The sequence below is a fragment of the Sprattus sprattus genome, assembly GCF_963457725.1.
Source record: "Sprattus sprattus genome assembly, chromosome: 1".
NCBI lineage: Eukaryota > Metazoa > Chordata > Actinopteri > Clupeiformes > Clupeidae > Sprattus > Sprattus sprattus.
The window spans coordinates 77,095,056-77,119,144 of record NC_137920.1 but is presented as its reverse complement, the minus strand read 5'-3'; the positions used below and the strand labels follow the sequence as shown (position 1 = coordinate 77,119,144).

The window sequence follows — 24,089 nt, the reverse complement described above, 5'->3', positions numbered from 1 at the left end:
TACACATCTATTTACCTGTGAGTGAGTGTGGAGTTTTATAATAATATTCTCCCCACATGTGGCTTTCTGATCCCGAACCATTTTAGTCTCCTGATTCTCCACTTACCCCAAATACATCTAAGGCAAGTGGAAAACTGGTGTGAATAAAATATATCTCTCTGAAATTACAGTGGAACACAGTATAAGAACAACAGCATTTCGATCATGGTCATCCGAGGTGAAATGACAGTGGATAATTAAGACATGCCAGACCAGCAAGTGGACAGATTCATTTTGTTCCCCTCTAAATGACACATGAATGAATTTCATTTTTGTGATCAAATGTTTTTTTTAAGGACTTTGGTATTATGTGGTACTCTGTGAACTATGCCAAACAGCACCACCTTCGGGTAAGGTGAAGCATAGCAATGAGTGACTGCTGGATGTGGCGACCCACAGTCAAGACAAAGCAACATGAAACCACGAAATGCAATGAAGAATTTGTATTTCTTTTTTTAAAGCCAGTGTTGAATTTTTATATCCGTTAGTCCTATTTTTGTCTTAACCTCAGAAGTACTTCACAAAACAAGCATCCTGGTTGTCAAGAACCGGCTTTTTTTAAAAGCCTCAGTTCATTTTCTGTTTTCAGTTGTAAGGTTCTGGCCTTATTTTCAATGTCCTGTTCTGCCAGGTGATGACTGGGAAGACAAAAGACGTATAGGTCAGAAACCCTTTTAATATGACAAATGTACAAGATTGCATTTGTATGAAAGGAAAATCTTAACAAAAACATCCAAAAAGAAGACCAGACACTCAGAAAAGATCCAACAGCTACTGCCCAATCAGGAGCCTGACGGGGAGTCTATCAAGGCCTGACTACATGAAACACTTTATAGGACTGGCAGACACAGTCCTCAGGGCCCCGCCTCAGTCCTTGGTGTAATATTTCCCTTTCAATTCTCGACCCTCTTACAACAGTCTTGATTTGAACGCTATAATAGGAAGATTGTTTTCATTCCAGGTTTACTCAACAGCACTAAGCATCTTTTTTTAGTGGTTTACAATTCACACGATAGAGAACAGTCAGATGACAAGTAAAAACTAAGAAGCATGGATATATAATAATACATATAAAAATAAATATGATATGGTGCATAACCCTATATAGGCTGGGAAGATGTCTTTTCAGGACTTAGGGAGAGAAAAAGCATGCCAAGCTTTCACATTAATATTCAAGACATTTTTACAGATTTCCTCTACCACGGTGGGTAGTCCTTCGCTTCGGCCCTCGCTTCACGCCACAAATGCCAAATGTTTAAAATCCTGTCTGAATGTATCCTGTCTCAATACATGACTCCTAGTTTCCGAGCAATGAGGCATTAATGTTCTGCAACGTTGGGAGGGAGTTTCGGGCGGGGGAGGGGTTTGGGGGCGTTGACAGCCGAGATCGTACACTTTTGACAAACTCAACATTCCTTTCATTGACATTATGAAACAAACATGCCAAATCTCTTTACATCAGTTATACAAGTGGGTTAAGTGCCACAGCTTACTACCGATAAAAAAAAAATCTCTCTCTATATACTGTATATCAATCTATATCAGAGCAATCTTGATTTCGATGATCTTAAAACGTTTCTAACGAATATTACAGCCAAACAAACATACAAAAATCTAATTAAAACACCAGCTGTTTAGATTCAGTTTTTCTGATGGAAGGAGCTACTGATTGTGCGTATTCTTTGTACATTTCAGTCACAGTAGTAGAGTGGATGTGACGACTGGTACATTTATAATATGCAAAGCCCTTTGGCATTATAGCATACGTCCTAGGTACATTTATAATATGCAAAGCCCTTTGGCATTATAGCATACGTCCTAGGTACATTTATAATATGCAAAACCTTTAACAAGCATATATTCGCTCCAAAGGCCTGCTCATCCAAGAGAAATCAATAAGGATTATGGATTAGATTTCTTTTAATAAAAAAATGAATACATTATAGTAAACCACAAAGCCTTCCTGTGATTGGGTTTGAAGTGAATGTGTAAAAAGAGGTGTATACGGTTAGACCTTAGACACACAAAAATAGTTTAAATTAAAGCATTACAACAGAAAATAGAAATGACTGGGAAGTTTGTTGGGGGGGGGGGGGGGGGGGGGGGAACAAACAAACTACATCACATATGACAAATCCCTTTTATTAAATATATGTACTGAGCTGACATGAGATGAGGTGTATGGAGTCCACTGATAGTGTTGGTGGTGCAATCAAAATTCTTAGAAAACTAAACAAAACTTCCAGAAATGGACCGTCTTTGAACTTTTTCTTGCAAGTGGCCAAAATAGATATGCTTGCTAAGATACATTTACTGAGCTACCTCTTCAGCTGAACAAATACACCTTTTTTTCATTCAAAGTCTAGCATGTGTCTGTGGTTGAGTGTGGTCTTAAAGAGAAAGACATCTTTATTTGGCATTTAATGCACTAAACAGCTGCCAAGATTAATAGTGTTTGATTTATACTGGTATGCATATTTTGGTAGGGGAGAAAAACAAGTCCAAATACAATTTGGGAAAACAGTAACAGGCTGTAATGAAAACAAAAAAAGCCATTATATTATATAAAATGGACTTGAGGATGAACGCTACAAAATATACAATGCAATTTTAAAATCTTAGCATCCTGGTTTCGCTTAGTTGTCATAATAAAAACACTGAATATAAATACACAATTGCTTTTGTTTAAGACCCAGCTCACCATACTTTTTTTGATCACATTTGAGGACAGCTGTTGCAGGCCTCATCAACACCTGCACTGTCTAACTTTCAGGCAAATGACACACAACCCAATAACATGATTTCAATATGCCATAAACAAACATTTTTCTCTAAAAGGGGAACTTTTTTACTGTGATTAAAAACTGTCCACTTTTCGACAAGAGCGATAGCTAGCAATAATACGTGGAATAATATGAAACCATATGTGACGGTCCTGCATGGAATGCTGCTACGGTCAAACTCCTGAAATGTACACATAAGTAAAGTTTTACGATTTAATACAAAATGTAAAAATTTTAAGTGATGGAAAATAATACTTAACTAGTTCCTACCAAGACCAACACACAATCAAATAATAAACATGATGTGTTTCTACAGTTTATAACGAGTATCTCTAGGAAGTCGGTTACATGATGGGGGGGAAAAAGATAATGTCACATGATTAAGAAGGATACTACATACTGGACAAGGGGGTAGGGTGAGGTTATAAAACTGCTTCTCCAACGGCAATCTGTGAGTTTTTTTTTTGTCCTTCACAAACACTTCTTGGATTTTGTGAAGTGGAATATTTACAGCCTTTTGAGCCTCTGCCCCTCAACCTAGACATATACACGTCTAACACACATGGTACTCCAATGGTTGCACTGTTCTTGACCTCAATCACATGATGAGTTGGGTGGAGTTGACCCAGTACAGGTCACATTCTGTGCAGTACTGGGTTCAATGTTGGTGTGGCCGAGGGTGCATTGCTGGCATTGGTCGTAGACACATAATGTAAAGCACAAGGGGGGGGACGTAGAAAGTGAAGCAATGGAGTACGGGGGTCAAAAGTACAGGGAATGGACTGGGGGGATGGAGGGGTTGAAAATGGCCAAAAAAGTCACAATTTCCTTTACAACTGTTCGCTGTTGCAGACATAGTCAACAAGGTCTGAGATGCCCAGGAGGTCGTCCTCATCCTCGTCGGGCGGTGGCATCTCCTGGGCACCCATGCCGTTGGTTGCCATGGCGACGGCCGTAGCGGCGGCGGGGTTCTTGGGGCCGATGTGGTCCATGAGGCCGGCAGTGGCCCCAACGTCGCCCCCCGGTGGTGGGCGTGAGATCAGGCCCTCCTGGCCCTTCAAGGGGCTCTGTCCGTTGGTGGGAGGGAGCTGGGCCACGTAGTAGTCTAGAGGGTTGGCCACCTTCCCGAGAGCCGCCTCTTCTTCCTCGTCTAGGCCGAGACGCTGCGGCCGCTTGGAGTCCTCCCCCTCTTTCTCCGGCACGTCTTTCTTTTCCTCTTCCTCCTCGTCAGAGTCGTCGGAGTCGATGCGATTCACCCGCTTGCGGATCGGGCGGTCTTCCTCCTCAGAGTCGTCCGAGTCGTCGTCATCGTCGTCGTCCTCGGACTCTCTCCTCCGCTTGAGGGAGAGGTGCCTACGTCGCTTCTTGGAGTCTTCTTCTGACGAACCCCCTCTTCTCCTCTTTTCTTTCCGATCCCCCTCGTCTGAGTCTCGGGAGCTTAAGCTCGCTGAAAGACCAGAGAAAAGAACTTTAATAACTATAAATAATAATAGCTTTAATAAATTAACTACTTCACCAAATCAGCAGAACAGTTTTATCCTAGGACAAACTTCAATGGGTACTAAATGCTTGCATAAGTATAAACAATGTTCCTATTATACTGTACTTGTGCATCAGTGTACAAACTTTCAACAACATGTAGGAGAAATGATTCCTGTAATCACTATTATGGTAACATCTCACACAGGTAAGTACCAGAGGTCATCATGCAAAGCTAACCTTGACTTTCTGAGCTGGAGAGGCGTCGGCGTGGTTTCATCTTGTCCCTGTTGGTGGCGGTCTGCGAGCCCTCCGACTCGGACGTCTCACAGTAGTTGACCTGCTTCTTCACCTGACTCCGACGGGAGCGCCGCCTCCGCATGTCCAGGTCGCTGTCACTGCAGTTGCTCGAGCCCTCTGTCGCTGCAGGAGTCGGGACAACACACACATTAGTCACGGCCGTAAGACCACGTGACGCCTACAGACACCATAACATGTGATTCACTGAGTCTCTGCTTTTTCAGGATGATAGCTTGACTAGTAAAAAAAAAAATGTAATGAAAGAATTATGAAATAATCATGTAAAAAGAATTGTTGTTTTGTATTATGTTGTGTTTTAAAATAGAAATAATTTGGAAAACAACAACATAAATGTATTGTCCCAATTGTGTACATCAATGGAAAACATCACATTTTCTCCCTGCAACGTACAAATCTGAGATTTTCTTTATATAACCTTTCCTTTTGAATGGGTACCTCTTATAACTACTTAAAGTTCATAATCGTTAAGATACATTTGCATAATAATTATCTACGCAGTGTAGGCATGATGACATCATGCCATCATCCCTACTCGGCAACCCTGCAGCCCATACCGATCTCATCCTCCTCATCCTCCTCGGTCTCCTCCAGCTCTTCATCATCAGAGTATCCTTTGGGCCGGCGCCGTCGCCGAGGCTGTCTGGTGTTCCACCGCCGTTTGACGGGCTTCCTGGACCAGGCCGAGCCCCGGAAGCGTCGACCGTTGCCTGTGCTGCCGAAGTCGCTGTCGTCTGTAGACTTGGCCTCTGCGTCGCTGTCGGCATTGTTTTCAGACACCACAAACTCCTCCTCTTCAGAGCTGGAGCCGGGTAGGAGGGGAAGAAACATAGGAGAAGGATCATGGGTCAGTCAAGAGTCTTGACTCAAGACCATCACATCCCAGCAGAGCACCGCTTTACCTTTCTTTCCGTCAGACTTTTTATCTTTACTCTTTTTTACACTATATTTTTATTACAAAGGTAATAAAAAGGCAAATATATTGTAGTACAAGTAGCACTCTTATGAATCTCTACGTACATAACTTTCAAGCTATTTTAAATATTTATTTTATTTAAAAAAAAAAAAAAAAGACGAGATCTTTTGATCATTTCTTGTGATCATTTCTCTCACCTGTCGCTGAGGCGGAACTCGTCCTCGCTCTCCTCCTCGTCCATCGTGCTGTCGCTGTCCAGGTCGTTGAGGCGTCTCCGCTTCTTCCTCCTCTGTCCGGCAGGCTGGGCTTTCTGTGTCGGCCCGTTCTCCTTGCCGTCCTCCGACATAATGACTGACATGTCCTTCCCTCGGTGACCTGTGATGTTAGCCATGTCCTTGCCCCGACCAGCTCCTGTGGAGTTATTATAACATTACTCCAGCTCTTGTGGGTTAATACACAGCTATTAGAAACATTACTCCAGCTCCTGTGGAGTTATTATAACATTACTCCAGCTCTTGTGGAGTTATTATAACATTACTCCAGCTCTTGTGGAGTTATTATAACATTACTCCAGCTCTTGTGGAGTTATTATAACATTACTCCAGCTCCTGTGGAGTTATTATAACATTACTCCAGCTCTTGTGGAGTTATTATAACATTACTCCAGCTCTTGTGGGTTAATACACAGCTATTAGAAACATTACTCCAGCTCTTGTGGAGTTATTATAACATTACTCCAGCTCCTGTGGAGTTATTATAACATTACTCCAGCTCTTGTGGGTTAATACACAGCTATTATAACATTACTCCAGCTCCTGTGGAGTTATTATAACATTACTCCAGCTCCTGTGGAGTTATTATAACATTACTCCAGCTCCTGTGGAGTTATTATAACATTACTCCAGCTCTTGTGGGTTAATACACAGCTATTATAACATTACTCCAGCTCCTGTGGAGTTATTATAACATTACTCCAGCTCTTGTGGAGTTATTATAACATTACTCCAGCTCTTGTGGGTTAATACACAGCTATTATAACACAACTCCAGCTCTTGTGGGTTAATACACAGCTATTATAACGTTACTCCATGATTGCACTAGTTTTATTCATTCAAGGTGCTTTGGTCCTACTTCATGTGAAGATGAAACAAATAGTAAATAATACTGTGTAAATACTTCTAGTATACTAACGGTCACTCTCAAACTAAGCCTAACCCTGACTCCAAATACAACTTGTAATAGCACATACTTATACAGAAAGTATGTTGAACCATTACAAAATGTACAGATTTACAGAAAGAACACTTACATATATAGCGTGGCTGATGCTTTTATCTAAAACTACTTTAGTGGGTAATAAACATTTGATCAGTTATGGGTACCCCTAGAGAATCTTACACTTGATCTTGGTTATGTCAGGACCGTGTTCAGCTACGGTATCATGAGCTGTATCTCAAACAATTCACTAGAAGTAGAATTATTCTACGTTTTATCCTTCCCTGACGGACCAGCCCAAAGAAAGTTCTAGAGTGGATCCTGACCGAAGGTTCCAGAAACTGCTGCTCTTTGTGGCCTTACCTCCACCTTCTGCTTCTTTGATATCCTCTTCAATTGCCTCCTCAATGGCTTCATCAAACTCATCAAACCTAGAGCAGAACATGGGATTTCCAATATGTGAGACAACCACAGCACAAGGAGACAGACCTACAGTTAACACTGAACCTTAGAACTCACAGCACAATCCATCTCATGACACTTTCTATACTCACGGAAATTATATATATATATATACAGCCGCGGAAAAAATTAAGAGACCACTTCAAAATTATCAGTTTCTCTGGTTTTACTATTTATTGGTATGTGTTAAAGTAAAATGTACATTTTTGTTTTATTCTATAACCTACTGGCAACATTCCTACCAAATTTCAAATAAAAATATTGTCATTTAGATCATTTATTTGCAGAAAAATGACAATTGGTCAAAATAGCAAAAAAGATGCAGTGTCTTCAGATCTCGAATAATGCAAAGAAAACAAGCTCATATTCATTTTTAAACTACACAATACTAATGCTTTAACTTAGGAAGAGTTCAGAAATCAATATTTGGTGGAATAACCTTGATTTAAAATCACAACTTTCATGTGTCTTGGCATGCTCTCCACCAGTCTTTCACATTGCCGTTGGGTGACTTTATGCTACTCCTGGCGCAAGAATTCAAGCAGCTCGGCTTCTTTACATGGCTTACATGACACATGAAAGTTGTGATTTTAAATCAAGGTTATTCCACCAAATATTGATTTCTGAACTCTTCCTAAGTTAAAGCATTAGTATTGTGTAGTTTAAAAATGAATATGAGCTTGTTTTCTTTGCATTATTCGAGATCTGAAGACACTGCATCTTTTTCGCTATTTTGACCAATTGTCATTTTTCTGCAAATAAATGATCTAAATGACAATATTTTTTGAAATTTGGTAGGAATGTTGCCAGTAGGTTATAGAATAAAACAAAAATGTACATTTTACTTTAACACATACCAATAAATAGTAAAACCAGAGAAACTGATAATTTTGAAGTGGTCTCTTAATTTTTTCCGCGGCTGTATGTATATATATATATATATATATATATATATATCAAACTATATTACATTACACATTTCCTTGTTCTGCAAAGGGACAATGCTAGAAGAATCTGCTTACAATTTTTAAGTTCAGTTAGGGATTTACAAAAGCCACCACAAATACAGGGGCACTAAACAAACAAACAAACAAACAAACAAATAATACCTGTAGCTTATGTATTTCTTTGTCCTTGTTGACCTTCGCCCCAAGTTTCTGGTCTTTTTAACTTCTTTCTTCTCTTTCTTCTTCTCTTCTGGCTGCTTCTCCTCCTCCACCTTCAACAAAGACAACATCACCATCATGGAAAGCCTATCAACTCTTGGCAAATGTAAACTCCTTAATGTTTACATTGACAATGTGAACTCGAGCCTAGTAAGTATTGCACTGTTAGTAAATAAGGTACACAGTGAACTACTCTATTCTTCTCTACTTCATTTAAGTAGTGTTACACACAAAGTCACTGGTCTTATGACTGTTTTTACACTAGCAAACATAACTCACTGACAGAAAGAAACAGTACAGTCTTCTGTGCCATCTGGAGTTTCAAGCACAACTGAAGACAAATGGCCACGACAGACTTATTAACAGAAACTGGCCCATAACTTCATGGTAGAATGTCACAACTTACTGTCGGCGTGATGATATTCTCCACACTGATGCCAACATAGACCAGACGCTCTTTTCTGATGGAACAAAAACAAAATCGATGATTAATAATGATTCACCACTCACAGGAATTATGGCCATTTTATGAGGAGCTCAACTAAATGCACAGAGGGGCTGTGAATCTTCTCCTTAATGTTCGACGCTGAACAGTACCTTCGCTCGGCACGCTCCCTCTTCTTCAACACAGCGTCAAGCTCCGTTAGTTGTTCTTCCAGCTTGTCACACAGGAGCTTCTACAGAACCAAATGAGGACAGACAGAACAGGATGAGTATGGACCTTTCCTCATTTGTGTATTAAGCCCTCTCAATTATAGAAAAATGTAGATGACACAAACTGTCAACGTGCACAAAAGACACAAACACAATTGTTAACTATAATTCTTCAGATATACATCATCGTTGTAGAACTAAAAGCCTTTTTTACACATCAAATGCTTTTGTTTGCTATGCTGTTTCCTATGTGCCCCTCCCATGCATATGTGGTGAACATGGGTAAAGGTGGCATCTCCCATGGATATATGTGGTGAACATGGGTAAAGGTGGCATCTCCAATGGATATATGTGGTGAACATGGGTAAAGGTGGCATCTCCCATGGATATATGTGGTGAACATGGGTAAAGGTGGCATCTCCCATGGATATATGTGGTGAACATGGGTAAAGGTGGCATCTCCCATGGATATATGTGGTGAACATGGGTAAAGGTGGCATCTCCCATGGATATATGTGGTGAACATGGGTAAAGGTGGCATCTCCCATGGATATATGTGGTGGACATGGGTAAAGGTGGCATCTCCCATGGATATATGTGGTGAACATGGGTAAAGGTGGCATCTCCCATGGATATATGTGGTGAACATGGGTAAAGGTGGCATCTCCCATGGATATATGTGGTGAACATGGGTAAAGGTGGCATCTCCCATGGATATATGTGGTGAACATGGGTAAAGGTGGCATCTCCCATGGATATATGTGGTGAACATGGGTAAAGGTGGCACCTCCAATGGATATATGTGGTGAACATGGGTAAAGGTGGCATCTCCCATGGATATATGTGGTGGACATGGGTAAAGGTGGCATCTCCCATGGATATATGTGGTGAACATGGGTAAAGGTGGCATCTCCCATGGATATATGTGGTGAACATGGGTAAAGGTGGCACCTCCAATGGATATATGTGGTGAACATGGGTAAAGGTGGTATCACCACTTACATGTTGGCACGGCGAGCAGAACCACTCGCCATCTGGAATGATCATGAGGGGGGGCCTGAGGCAGGCCGTGTGGTACCCACTATCGCACGAGTCGCACAGCAGAATCTGAAATAGACACAAACACACAAACACACACACACACACACACACACACACACACAGTCAGTTCAACAACTTAATACCACTGTTACTGTTCTAGAACAGAACCAATACCCGTTGTTTGAAACAAGCCATCATCTCCATATAAATATATATATATATATATATATATATATAAACACACACACACACACACACACACACACACACACACACACACACACTACATACGATAAAGCAAGTTAGCAAAGGCTGTGTTTTCATGTTCAGACGCACCAGTTCAGGATGATTTGGCAGGCCACAGTGTTTACATGGATCTTCGTTTGGTGGGCCGTCGGAGGAAGACGTGTCGGAGTCGTCGGAGTGCCTCTCTCGAGCCCGGTTCCTTGCCCTCCTCGGTCTCTTCTCCACTTTGAAGCTTTCGTCACTGTCGTCTTCCTCCGTGGCCTCTTCCTCGCTCGTGTCATTTTCAGAAACGTCATCGTCATCGTCTTCAGAACCTTTCTTTTTCCGCCGTGTTCGAGTGTTTGACCATCGTGTCCGCCGGCGTCGTTTACCCTGTAATGGCGTACAGTGTGTAAGAACGTGCAGAGCTGTAACAAAGTCCTACAGGAGTGATTCTGTCTAGTCATCGTTACAAACTGACAAGACTCATTGTGATGCAGTCTACACCAAAGATTAAGCTGAACAATTTCAGGAATTCGTCGAGTCTACGCTTTTCTAGTTTATATCCATCTACTAAACAAGTTTCTGTTATACATTCATGCGCCTCTGTAGCCTTTTCAGCTTTAGCAATCCCAGGCACTTGTGGCCTTCTATACATTTGACAGGAAAGTTAATTTTGGGATAATTACAGAATGCATCACACAGTTCAAATCACAGTTTGACAGTTTTTTTTTTAAAAGGTTATGGGAATTTTAAAATGTTACCTTTGGCTTTGGTTGCCCATCAGAGTCCACTTTCTTCTCCTTGGGTTTCTTGGGAACAGTACATTCCTCCTGAATCTCCTCGTCATTCTCAGCATCGTCTTTGTTCTCCAGTGGCACGCTAGGCTTCTTCTCGTGTTTCCTGTCCTGGGTATCAACCAGCTTGGCGGTGGGGCGACAGATTCTTGGGGATCTTCTCAGCGACCTCCCGTCCCCCACCTCTGACTCGGAGTCTGCCCTCGCCTCCTCTTTCTGAAGCTCGGCTTTCCTGCGGTGGGCAGCCCTGCGGATCTTCAGGCGCAAGCCCTCGTTTTCACTGCCCTCCCCACCTTCTGTTTGTGCCGCTGATTTATCGGGTTCATCTGTCTTTTCTCCATCCTTCTCCTTGTTTTCCTCAGAACTGATGGAGTCGTCTTTTTTCTTTTCCTTGCAAGGGTCATCTTTATCATCATCATCTTGTTTCGGGTCCTGTTCTGGCTTATCCTCGGATCCGGACTTGTCTTTCTCCTGGTCCTTCTGGGCAGGTTCATCACAGTCCATGGGGGTTGTTTCTGCACAAGACGCTTTGTTTTCATCCATCTTTTCAGCCTTGTCTTTCCTCTCTTTTACTTTTTTGGACTCATCCTTCTTTTCCACTGCCTTTTTAGACTCATCCTTCGTTTCCTCCGTCTTCTTGGACTCATCCTTCGTTTCCTCCGTCTTCTTGGATTCATCCTTCTTTTCTTCCACCTTTTTGGACTCATCCTTCTTGGACTCGGCAATCTTCTTGGACTCATCCTTCTTTTCCTCCGCCTTCTTGTCCTCCGCCTTCCTGTCCTCCGCCTTCCTGGACTCATCCTTCTTGGACTCGGCAATCTGCCTGGACTCGGCCTTCTTGTCCTCCGCCGTCCTGGACTCATCCTTCTTTTCCTCCGCCTTCTTTTCCTCCAACTTCTTGGACTCAGCCTTCTTGTCCTCCGGCTTCTTGGACTCATCTTTCTTTTCCTCCGTCTTCTTGGACTTATCCTTCGTTTCCTCCGGCTTCTTTTGCTCTGCCTTCTTGGACTCGACCTTCTTGTCCTCCGGCTTCTTGTCCTCCGGCTTCTTTTGCTCTGCCTTCTTGGACTCGACCTTCTTGTCCTCCGCCTTTTTGGATTCATCCTTCTTTTCCCCCAACTTCTTGGACTCGGCCTTCTTTTCCTCCGTCATCCTGGACTCGACCTTCTTGTCCTCCGCCTTCTTTGTCCCGGCTTTCTCGTCCTCCGGCTTCTTGGACTCGACCTTCTTGTCCTCCGGCTTCTTGGACTCGACCTTCTTGTCCTCCGGCTTCTTGGACTCGACCTTCTTGTCCTCCGGCTTCTTGGACTCGACCTTCTTGTCCTCCGGCTTCTTGGACTCGACCTTCTTGTCCTCCGGCTTCTTGTCCTCCGGCTTCTTGTCCTCCGGCTTCTTGGACTCCGCCTTCTTGTCCTCCGCCTTCTTGGACTCCGCCTTCTTGGACTCCGCCTTCTTGTCCTCCGGCTTCTTGGACTCCGCCTTCTTGTCCTCCGCCTTTTTGGATTCATCCTTCTTTTCCTCCGCCTTCTTGGACACCTTGTTCTCTTCCACTTTTTCAGCCCTATCGTTCTTGTCCTCTACCTTTTCAGCCTTGTCCATCTTTCCTTTTACATTTGCGGTCTCAATTTTTTTTGCTTCTACCTTTTCAGCCTGGCTTTTCTCCTCCTTGTCTTTCTTTTCTCCTACTCTTCCAGCCTCACTGACAGATGAGAGTTTTTCTGGGTCAGGAACAGCGTGCAGAACCTCCATGGGCTCTTCCTTGCGTTTGACAGAAGGGCCATGCTTTGAGGATTCAGCCTTTGCCGGCCGTTTCTCTGTCTCTTTCTCTGCTTTGCTGGTCTCCTTCATAGGCTCTTTGGGCACAGAAGCAGAAGTCTTGTCTTTACCCCTTTCCAGTCTGTCTGCATCCTTCAGGTCAGCCGCTGAAACCGGAGGTGTCGAAGTGCCTTTCGTTTCTGAAACCTTGCAGCTGGCTTCCTTCTCTGTGACGTCTTTCCCTGTTAGAGTGGCTGCTTTCTCTGTCTTTTTTTCGACCGAAGGCTGTTTATGAAAGCTTTCTTTAGTCTGAACATTTTTAACCTCTTCTTTGGAGGTTGAAGATTTTTCTTTCACAACAGATGGGCTGAACTTTGTAGCTTCTTGAGTAGAGGACTTGCTCTGCTTACTTGTTTCACTGGACGCGGTTTGCCTGTCTGTGCCACCAGTTGAACTTGAGGAGGCCATAACAGTCACAGAAGCTCCCCTAGCTACTATTCCAGTCAGAAGCTGTTCCTTTATGACAGATGGCTTTGTTGTTTCTATAGCAGATGGTTTGACACCTTCTTTAGTGGTTGCATCTTCACTCTTATTAGTCAGGTTGGGCGACTTAGTTTCTCTTATCACGGAAAGGCCAGTGGTCTTCTCAGAATCACTGAGGTCTTCTGTCAGAGATGCCTTACCTACGTCATCTGCAGAGGTTTGTTTGTTGTTCTCTCCCACTTTCTGTTTGTCTTTTTCAATTGAAACCTGTGGTTCATCCACACGTTTTCCAACGGAGGATTTTTCTGTTCTGCTTTTATCTACTTCTGTCGAGACAGAACATTTCTTCTCCTTGTTTAGAGGCGATGACGTCACCGGCTCTGTTGTTTTTAAAGAGGCGGGTTTATCAGTCTGATCGGCTGGTAGTTGTTTTTTCTTGTCTTTTTCTCCGTCCAGCTTTTCTGAATCTTTCTGAACTGCTGTGACGTAAGGCTCTTTGGAACAGTCAGCTTTCGCCTTGGACGAATTTGGAATGTTCGTTTCTTTTGGTGCCACCCCATGATTATCTAAAGTTTCACACGATTTTGAATCAGACTTTGATGATGTTGATTTCTCCTCTCCCGTTGAGGGAGCTTTTCTTATTGTAGTGAAAGAGGGCTTGCTACTCTTTTCGACAGAGGATGTCCCTTCACGTGTTGGCTTGTCTGACTTCTGCTTGTCATCATGTGTATCTGTGCTTCTAATGCCGGCTACCGGCTTGCCCACCTCCATTGCTTCCTCTGAGGGTGACATAGTTGACACTTTTTCTTCTGCAGTGATATCCATTTTGCCATCGTCCGCCTTGTTTAATTGTTGCTTGGTTGATTCCTCCTTCCCAGACATTTGCGTGACGTCCATGGTTTCTTCCTGTGATTTTTTCAGCCTTTTCACTTCTGCTGTTGTTGTTGTTGTTGTTGTTGTTGTCGATGATGATGATGTTGATGAGGATGATGTCGATGCTGCTGCTGCTGCTGCTATAGTAGATTTTGTACCAGATTCAATTCCCTTCGCTGGCTGCACGTCCCCATTGACCTGCTCACCATTCATTTCCTTTGCCGGCTCTTTGGCGACAGTAAGGGACGTGTTTGCCACAATGACGCTTGACCCGCCGCTGCTGGCGTTGCTATCGAAGCCCTCACTTAGCTTCATCTCCCTCTTCTTCAAGGGGATCTTGGCCTGCTGGTCACTCTTGATCGCTCTCTGGACCTCCTCTGCTGTTTTTTTCCTGACTTCCTCCGCTGGTTCTGTTTTGAGTGGACCGGTAGGTTTGCTTGCGGCCCCCTCAGAACCCATTCTGGGTGGTTCTGTTACCTCCATGGGCTCTTCCTTGATTGTTGTGGTCACCGCATTCTCCTCTTTCTCTTCGACAGGTTTCTCTGGCACCCCGTCAACCCCTTTCTGAGAGGCTTTCAGTGCAGCATCCCCAGAAGGGACTTCCTGCTTCATGTTCTCATTTCCTGTGCTGTCAGTTTGACTCTCAGTCTTTGGAGACAGCGGTGATCTGTTTTCCTTGGGTAGTTTGTCCTCGTCCTTTTCTGAGTCTCCTTCTTTTTTCATCTCCCCTGTAAGAGATGACGACATAGAGAAAGGAATACTGAAATTATATTACAAATTACGTTGTACAACAATTAACCTTATTAAAAGACATGCTATGTCGACTTTCTGACGTACATTTTTATAGGTTAAATTTTTTTATAACACACACAAATTCATTGATGGCATGTGAAGGGCAGATGCACTATGTAGGGCCGGAAACGCCACAAAAATGTATGCCATGATGTTGCCAAATATACCCATAAAATACAGTTAGCAACCTAGCCAGTATTCATCAGTGCCAGCTGTGCTGTTGGTGGTGTTTGCGAGGGAAGTCTGTAGCTTTTAGCTAGTTGGGATGTAAGTTTTACTATTTTCTGTCTACCGATTTGTATTAAAGCAGCGGACAGATCACTCTGGAGTACCATACCGTTGTCGTCACCCTTCGTCTTCTCTTCATCTTCTGGGTTTGGACAGGTGCTTGTGGACCCCTCCTCTCCCTCCTTCTTGACCAGAAGCGCAGGGTCAATCTGCGTTTTCAGCAGAGCAAGCACCTCAGCAAGATCACTTCGGGTTCTATGAGAGAGCATTCCAAAAATTAGGACACTTTTGTACCACTTAGGCATATATGATGCTGAAAAACACACACAACAAGAAACATTTTAGGAGATACATTCATATATGCACACACACACACTTCCTTGCAAAGATACATCACATACGTACATGGCTTCTTTTAATTCAGACATGAGTGAAAAAAGTGTAGTGAGAACAAAATAAGGAATATTACACCCCGCTTAGTTCGGGCCTAAATTGACGGTCTTAAAGATATTCTAAGAATTGTCATTGTCTTACAGCAATGCTCTAACCGTATGATGGTAACTACCATTTCATAGAACTTTGTGTTCTCTAACAAACAACCACAGGTCTCCAACCTCACTCACTATCCCACACAATCTAGACGAGATGACGTCAAAGTAAACAACACAGCAATTACAACTTAACATTACTGTATGTGTGGCTGCTGTGAAGGACATAATTTAATACATCTCATGTGTAACTACAAAACATTGCAAGTAGTAGCAATGCTGCCTCCATTAGCAGTCATCTACAGCTTCAGAAAATACATGGAATTGGAATTATTTATCACCACACAACAATGAAACGCATCCTTCTTGTGCATTTTACTATGAACAGATACACCCGCCTCATAAAACGACAAAGGGACAGAATAGTCGTGTCCCCTATATTCTGTTACTAACAGCTCACATTTATATGTGCTTTGTGTCACAGCGAAATATACTCATCCAACACTGTAGTGAAGTATTCTATCTGTGTTTGGTCAACATAGCTTTACTCTTAGATTGTTTATGTAAAGTGTATTTTCAAATGGCAGCTGATAGATGTGGTTCTCTTGAGTCTAAGATTACTATGGTCACATTGTCACGCACGTACACTCACACACTTTGGATAAAAGTCGGCACGGTAGCTGCAGGCCACATGTGAAGGAGGTGTGACAAAAGACTTCAACACCAGGCTAGAGCAGACATTACTGTCTGGCACAAGTTGGCCATGAGCTTTGACAATTTACCAGGCAGTTAGACAAAGCATCAATAACAACATAGCTGTACATTCACAATGAGAAGCCAACAATCTCACTCAGATAATGTAAACAAGGTGTGTACACGGATATTTGTATATCTGGATAACCGTTTGAAGCAGAACTATTAGAATATTGAATCACCATTCGGTTAATATGTTCATGCACAGAATCACGGGAAGTAATCTGAGAACGGTACGTTTTCAGGGACAACGGACAAATACTCACTTTAAATAATGACAATGTTCATTTGTGGAAATAGTATACCCACTCACAATAGTTTGGTATTCATTTGTGGAGTGAGAAAACTCACAAGAAATGGTTTTTCAGCTTTCCCTATTTACTATAACCTTTCGTCCACCCTCCACAAACAACCGAATAACCGTTTATACACTCTTTAGGATATCAGAATAACAGAAATGGTTAGTATGCACACGCCTACTGTACTTTTTAATCAAAGATAGTTTGCACTTGAAGTGGGGCGATGTACGAGTGGAATATCAGGTGTAAAAATCAACAGCGGTGTTATAAATTATAGTGGAGTCTCAACAGCTCCGACAAGAAATAGTATTTCTGTTATATTAGGTCAAACGTCAAACACATTAAGCGCTAAGCAATACCAAACCCAGCATGGTCACTCCCTCTTGTTCATCCTGCTTAAAAGGTTTCTAAAACCACTCAGGTCAGAATTTATCTTTACACCTGGCATTTCCATTATGTCCGTATAAAACATACAAACGTACAAAAACAGAGTACTTGTTCTGCAACACCCTGCAACACCCTTATCGCAAATGATAGTATGAAAAGAATATACACTAAAATTCAAGGAAACGCCATTTCTTGCACGCGTTCTTGCATCAAACGGATCCAGCTTACCTCACAATGCACTTCCATGACGACCCATCCTGGTCATCCTGTTCTTCCACATATACGCGTACGTTACTGTCCTGGTCTAACTGAAACCAATACATTAAGCCATCTTTGTCTCTGCCGATAGGCTGCAGACGCATCTTGTCCGGATCCTCCTCATTGACTGCAGTTTTGAACTTTACATTGTCATCAAACTGAGACTCGCAAAGGTGCTACAAAGGACCGGGGGGGAGGAAAAAACATTGTTACAAAAACAAAATGACAAAGACTGAGTTGCATTATTAACCACTGAAAATACTTTAATATCACCCTTGAAATAAATGGTTACACCATGGTTCTAAGGGTCAGTATCTGCTAGTCTTCATCATGTAATAAACTATCTGCTAAAACTTTCAAGCAAGATGGCAGACCAAATGGAAAGAAAAAGGTGAAATTTTACGTACAAAACACAGAGGTTACTGAGACTTACAAATATTAACAGAGGAATTCCACACAGGCCGAGCAGTGAGTGTACTTACTTTGAGAATCCCTGTCTTACACTCCACCGACAAATCTTTATAACCCTTTTCCTCCAGTTCCCATGCCCAGGTGGAGTTGACATCCTGGCATACCTATAAAATAACACAATTGAAAATGATGCCAAGCACACAGACAGGATGACACATAAGAAAATGATTGGCTAACTCCTAAACAGAGAACTAAACAATAATTATAAATATCTGGTAAATGCATCTGGATGATGTTCATTATTTACATATATTTACTCACCTTTATAAGGTACTTTTCCCATCTATCTGCCGACACGGACTTGCCTATTTTCCTCAGCAACTTCACGTGGAGGTCAACCAACAGCTTAGGAACTGTAAGATCAAAGGGCAAGAGGTATGTAATTCAACTATTGTTAAGTTAGCAGTTTCAATTTGGCAGAGTCGTGCAAGCTTTCACGCAATGCAAGTCGTCCAACATTTGTCATTACTTTACTGATTGCGATTTTTTTTCGGGGAAATATCTAAGAATCAATCTCGAAACAGTTTGAATGAATGAAAGAAGTTGACAGTTTCGCGCAATAACAAGCTTCGTGCAAGCAGGAAGTATAGGCGATGTGCGCATGCTCAGTGTGGTAAGTAAACCACTATGCAATGCCAAATTATTGTTTAACTGGAAATATGCAAAGCATTTCGTATTCCCGACCAGATATACAATTTCATTTGAGATGATGAACATTTACAGAATCATAACATTAATTCTACAAGTGTAATTTCACCCCGATTTCGCATGAGGTCTCACGCTTGCTAGCCTCTCAGAGTGTGATGGAGAGCAATTTAGTCTTGAGCAGATAAAGCCAGCCTGAAAAATAAATCCCGACGAATAAAATACATTCATGGCGCTCGAAAATGCTCTTTTTCGAGGCCAGAAAACTTTCAAATGATCCTCTATCAAATGCGCCATCGTTTTAAGTATTTATATCGAAAAGAAGACCAATATTTCGCCTCGAAAAACAAATTACGATGTCCTGCAAGCACACAATAACACAACAGCCAGCGAACGCTAAAACTCATGCAATGGTGGTTTTGAGACCCTTCCCTCCTCCTACATCGCAGCTCCAAATATCAAACTATTACCTGAAGAGTTATCCTGGAGGTATCTTTCCAACTGTGGAAATGTAAGTTCGGGCAAATCCAGTTGGGCTCCATATCGCTCTAAAAACGAACAGATCACAGCGAAGCTTGGACACAACCCGGGGGAAGAAGCCGCCGCTGCTGCCGAAGCAGCCATTTTTCCGATGGAAGAGCAGAAGACTGTATGCGCGGAGGACCAATGACTGCCCACAATTCAACGCGTCAATGAAGCTAGTGGCCCAGAGGTCCTTGCGGTACAGGCAAATAACTAATGTAAACACAGGCTACTTCTAACGAACGTAGATTAACTGAAAGCTGTACTGTTTTGCGAGCCTTAACACAAATTATGTTTGCTGAACTGGTCTAGCACTAAAAATGCAAGAGAAGCAGACCTCTGTCGAAGATCATTGTCATTCTTTTCCCCACCGATTTTCTACGGTGAGCTGTGAGACATTTAGTTGGGTCATCACATGTTGATTTATTAACATATGTTGCGAGAACACTGATATTTTCTGTCATTCTGTACGTACAGAGCTGCTACAATCATACATCTATATTCTCTGTTGTCCATTAACTCTACATGGTACAACTTAGCCACATTAGCCTGCTAATTTCACGTGGTTTTAAAGCATCATTGATGAGGGGCGGGGTTAGTTCCTAAGTTACAAACTTGGAACTCGCGGGAAATCAGAATCTTGAGGCTGGATGGATTTTAGAGTAGCTTATTCTCTATCGCAGGCTCTCCTGATCCCGATAGCTTCAGAAGAGACCATGCAAAGGATACCTAAAACAACTAACCAGCTTTATTAGACTTATTAATGTATGTGTGTATGTAAATATTTGTATATATTTATACACAAACAAACACACACACACACACACACACACACACAGTCATGCAGATAATGCACCACTTTTCCCAGTAAAATTGTTGCAATAACAAATGCTTTGTTCTATTTCTATTGTTTGCATTGGAAAAACGCAAAAAAGCTTTTTTGTGTTTTTCCAATGCAAACAATAGAATTGAACATGTGAATCCCAAAGCATTTGTTATTGCAACAATTTGCAGGGGTGCCACTATTTCCGTCTGTGACTGTATATACTATAGGCTATATATATAATATATATATGTCTGTGTGTGTGTATGTAGTAGCCCATCTATGTATGTACGTATGTGTGTCTATATACAGGTCAGATCACTCCTTCACCATATTCTCCATAAAACGTTTTTTCATTTATTTATGTATTATGTTAGTAGACAAATAACCTATCTTGCCTTTGGAAATATACTTCAGCATAAATGTTGACATTAAATAAGTGTAACTTTTATAACTTTGACTTTCAGGGGGTTGAATACTTTTATTAGGCACTAAAGAGAGAGAGAAACAAACAGAGAGGTAAAGAGAAATATATTTTATATTGCATAGAGAGATCATATAGAATATATCATAATACAATCTCTCATAAACAAAGGAAAGTTACAAAGCTATAAACAAAAACCATTAAATGAAACACCAGCTGTACCCTCCAAAAGATCTCAAAAGAAGGGCTGTATTTTGCCCTCCTCTCCAATGGGCCACCTGTGATGCAGCAGGCAGAGATGTAGGCCTGTAGTGCTGCTGTGCCAGGGTTGAGCCACATAGTCGCTGCCCCACGTCACCCACATCCTCAGCTGTTGTGGGTAGCGTACAGTATAGCTTGTTCCAGTACAGGCTTGACCACCGGTGGATAATCACCATCACAGAACGAACTCAAGGTCACCCAACGACATTCCAATCAAAGGTTTTATTCCCAGGATTGACATAACTGTTGAAGAAGTCAACAGTCCACTAACAGACCCAGAACATCTCCACTCATAGACCCAGAACATCTCCACTAACAGACCCAGAACATCTCCACTAACAGACCCAGAACATCTCCACTCATAGACCCAGAACATCTCCACTAACAGACCCAGAACATCTCCACTAACAGACCCAGAACATCTCCACTAACAGACCCAGAACATCTCCACTAACAGACCCAGAACATCTCCACTAACAGACCCAGAACATCTCCACTAACAGACCCAGAACATCTCCACTAACAGACCCAGAACATCTCCACTAACAGACCAAGAACATCTCCACTAACAGACCCAGAACATCTCCACTTGTGAACCCAGAACATCTCCACTAACAGACCTAGAACATCTCCACTAACAGTCCCAGAACATCTCCACTAATAGACCCAGAACATCTCCACTAACAGTCCCAGAACATCTCCACTAACAGACCCAGAACATCTCCACTAACAGACCCAGAACATCTCCACTTGTGAACCCAGAACATCTCATAGACCCAGAACATCTCCACTCATAGACCCAGAACATCTCCACTCATAGACCCAGAACATCTCCACTCATAGACCCAGAACATCTCCACTCATAGACCCAGAACATCTCCACTCATAGACCCAGAACATCTCCACTAACAGACCCAGAACATCTCCACTAACAGACCCAGAACATCTCCACTAACAGACCCAGAACATCTCCACTAACAGACCCAGAACATCTCCACTAACAGACCCAGAACATCTCCACTAACAAACCCAGAACATCTCCACTAACAGACCCAGAACATCTCCACTAACAGACCAAGAACATCTCCACTAACAGACCCAGAACATCTCCACTTGTGAACCCAGAACATCTCCACTAACAGTCCCAGAACATCTCCACTAACAGACCCAGAACATCTCCACTAACAGACCCAGAACATCTCCACTAACAGTCCCAGAACATCTCCACTAACAGACCCAGAACATCTCCACTAACAGACCAAGAACATCTCCACTAACAGACCCAGAACATCTCATAGACCCAGAACATCTCCACTCATAGACCCAGAACATCTCCACTCATAGACCCAGAACATCTCCACTCATAGACCCAGAACATCTCCACTCATAGACCCAGAACATCTCCACTAACAGACCCAGAACATCTCCACTCATAGACCCAGAACATCTCCACATTAGATGTTAATATTCTGTTGCTCTTGGTACGGCCTGCCTCAGAAAGCCTTGTGTATCTAAATGTATACTACTAGACCACATCATCAATCACAACTCACAATGAGTCTATCAGAATTGCATGGTAAAGATTTAAGGACAGTCCTCAGGTAATGATGAAAAAAAGTATGCCTCATTCAATCTTGAGTCAGACGTTGTCTTTAACAATAACGCCTTTTGACTGACAGGCCAGTACAGTGCAGGACATTAATCAGTATGTGTGCTCCCTGGAAACTGAACCTATGATCTTGTTTTGGATAGCTTCTTGCTCTGCCAGTTCAGCTACAATAAGAGCACGCACTCACAGCCAAGCCCTTGACTAAACCAGCCCTCGGCTCACAAATAAATACGTCTCTCCGGTTCAAAATGTTACCTGAATACCTTTTCTTACTTCTAAAGAGTTGGGAGCATAGCTATTCCTTGTCTTTTGAGAGACGTAAAGAGGGCATAATTAAGTTAAAAAGTAGGCATAATTGTCACAGTCACTCAAGTCAACAGTAGAAAATATAACAGGTCCGATTTGACATCGTTTGTGTAATTATTTTTGTATTATGAGGTCTAATAAACAGTGCCTAATTTAAATTATTTTTGACACAAATGTGAATTAATGTATCTCAGGCATGTTTTGTCATTTCACGAGGTAGCCAGCCCATCAGACTCCTTTTTACATAAAGGCCATGCACAAACCGATACTCTCCAGAAGAGGGCGTCATGAGACTGCGAGCTTATAAAAAGTGCAAGACAATAGAAAACTACAAGAAACGATGCGCAGGCCTGCCTGTTGCTCGTCAGAAGGAACAGACAGGGTTAGATGAACACAACAAAAACTGAAAGTCAGTAAAATTGTCTCAGAAAAGAAGGGCAACCTTTTGGACGGCTGGAACTGTGACAAACTCATGTAAAGCACTACATTAATTAAATTTCAAGTCATGGACATTTACTTGGAAGGATAGTGCATATATGGCAGCAATTAAAACCCAAGGCTGCTGGAATGTATGTACGTTTGTGTAACTGAACTATTTTTAATGAGTAGCCTAATACTTTTGTACAGAAGTTCTTGGGATTACTCTGTTTTTTCATACAATTTGTCTTGTCTTCTCATCATTTGTATAGGAATGTAACAAATGAAATAGCTAAAGGCTGCTTATCATATTACCATGTTGTTTTTGTTTTACATGATGCAGTGGGATAAACTGGATGATTGCTAATATAGTCAGGGGAGCCCACAGACGTAGTTAGTCAGTTTGTGTATGAATGGTCTATTGATGATATGCTACTACCAGACTACTACAGTTCAATACAAAAACTGTCTTTCAGGCAGCTTTTTATTATTAATAATAATAATAATAATAATAATAATACATTTTATTTATAGGGCGCCTTTCAAGAAACCCAAGGTTGCCTTACAACAGTGAATAAAACATTGAATAATGCATAATACAGCAACAACTTCAGTTGGCAGGACCTTTACAGGTTATAGGCCTGCCTAAACAGGTGTGTTTTGATGCTTTAGCCTCCAGTCGCTAAGGCAACTCATTAAATAGATAGATAGATAGATTATTTATTTGTCTTTGCAGAAACTTGTTCTGTGCCATTGACAGTGCATCTGATAGTTACAAAAACAGAAAAGACAAAGACAAATACAGCCAGAACACAACATGACATAGGACAGGACAATACCCTCTCATATTACAATACACAACCCCCTCAAAATACAATACAATGGAAAAGTGTGGTGATGAGTGTAGTTACATTACAGTTGGATTCTTATTTAACAGGGATGTACTGGTGTGTATAAAAGACTTACGGGCTCTATTTGTCAGTAATGAAGGCAGCCTGAACCTCCTGCCTGAAGGCAACAACTCATACGCCTGATGTAAAGGGTGTGACACATTATTACAAATACTATGTGCCTTTCTTACCACCCTTGCTTCAACAGTCATGGCCAAGCTATTTAATGGCTGGCAGGCAACTGGTTGGGTCCTCTGCGGTCATATTTTACTTCTGCTTTGGGCTGTAGTTTACCACAATTAACTCCTCC

At 42.1% G+C, this 24,089-nt stretch overlaps 1 protein-coding gene across 1 annotated transcript; it reads right to left on the bottom strand.

Annotated features, from left to right (window-relative positions):
• Positions 1 to 2,165: 2,165 nt before the first annotated feature.
• rsf1b.1 (remodeling and spacing factor 1b, tandem duplicate 1) lies at positions 2,166 to 19,151 on the bottom strand (the record flags this gene model as incomplete). Its single annotated transcript, XM_080848885.1, has 16 exons — positions 2,166 to 4,269; positions 4,542 to 4,724; positions 5,177 to 5,421; positions 5,733 to 5,946; positions 7,114 to 7,181; positions 8,322 to 8,431; positions 8,785 to 8,839; positions 8,976 to 9,055; positions 10,035 to 10,139; positions 10,410 to 10,691; positions 11,063 to 14,934; positions 15,336 to 15,481; positions 17,382 to 17,587; positions 17,894 to 17,986; positions 18,144 to 18,235; positions 18,998 to 19,151. The coding sequence occupies 16 exons, from the start codon at positions 19,149 to 19,151 to the stop codon at positions 3,653 to 3,655; spliced, it is 6,522 nt and encodes a 2,173-aa protein (XP_080705011.1). The 3' UTR covers positions 2,166 to 3,652.
• Between the last annotated feature and the right edge of the window lie 4,938 nt (positions 19,152 to 24,089).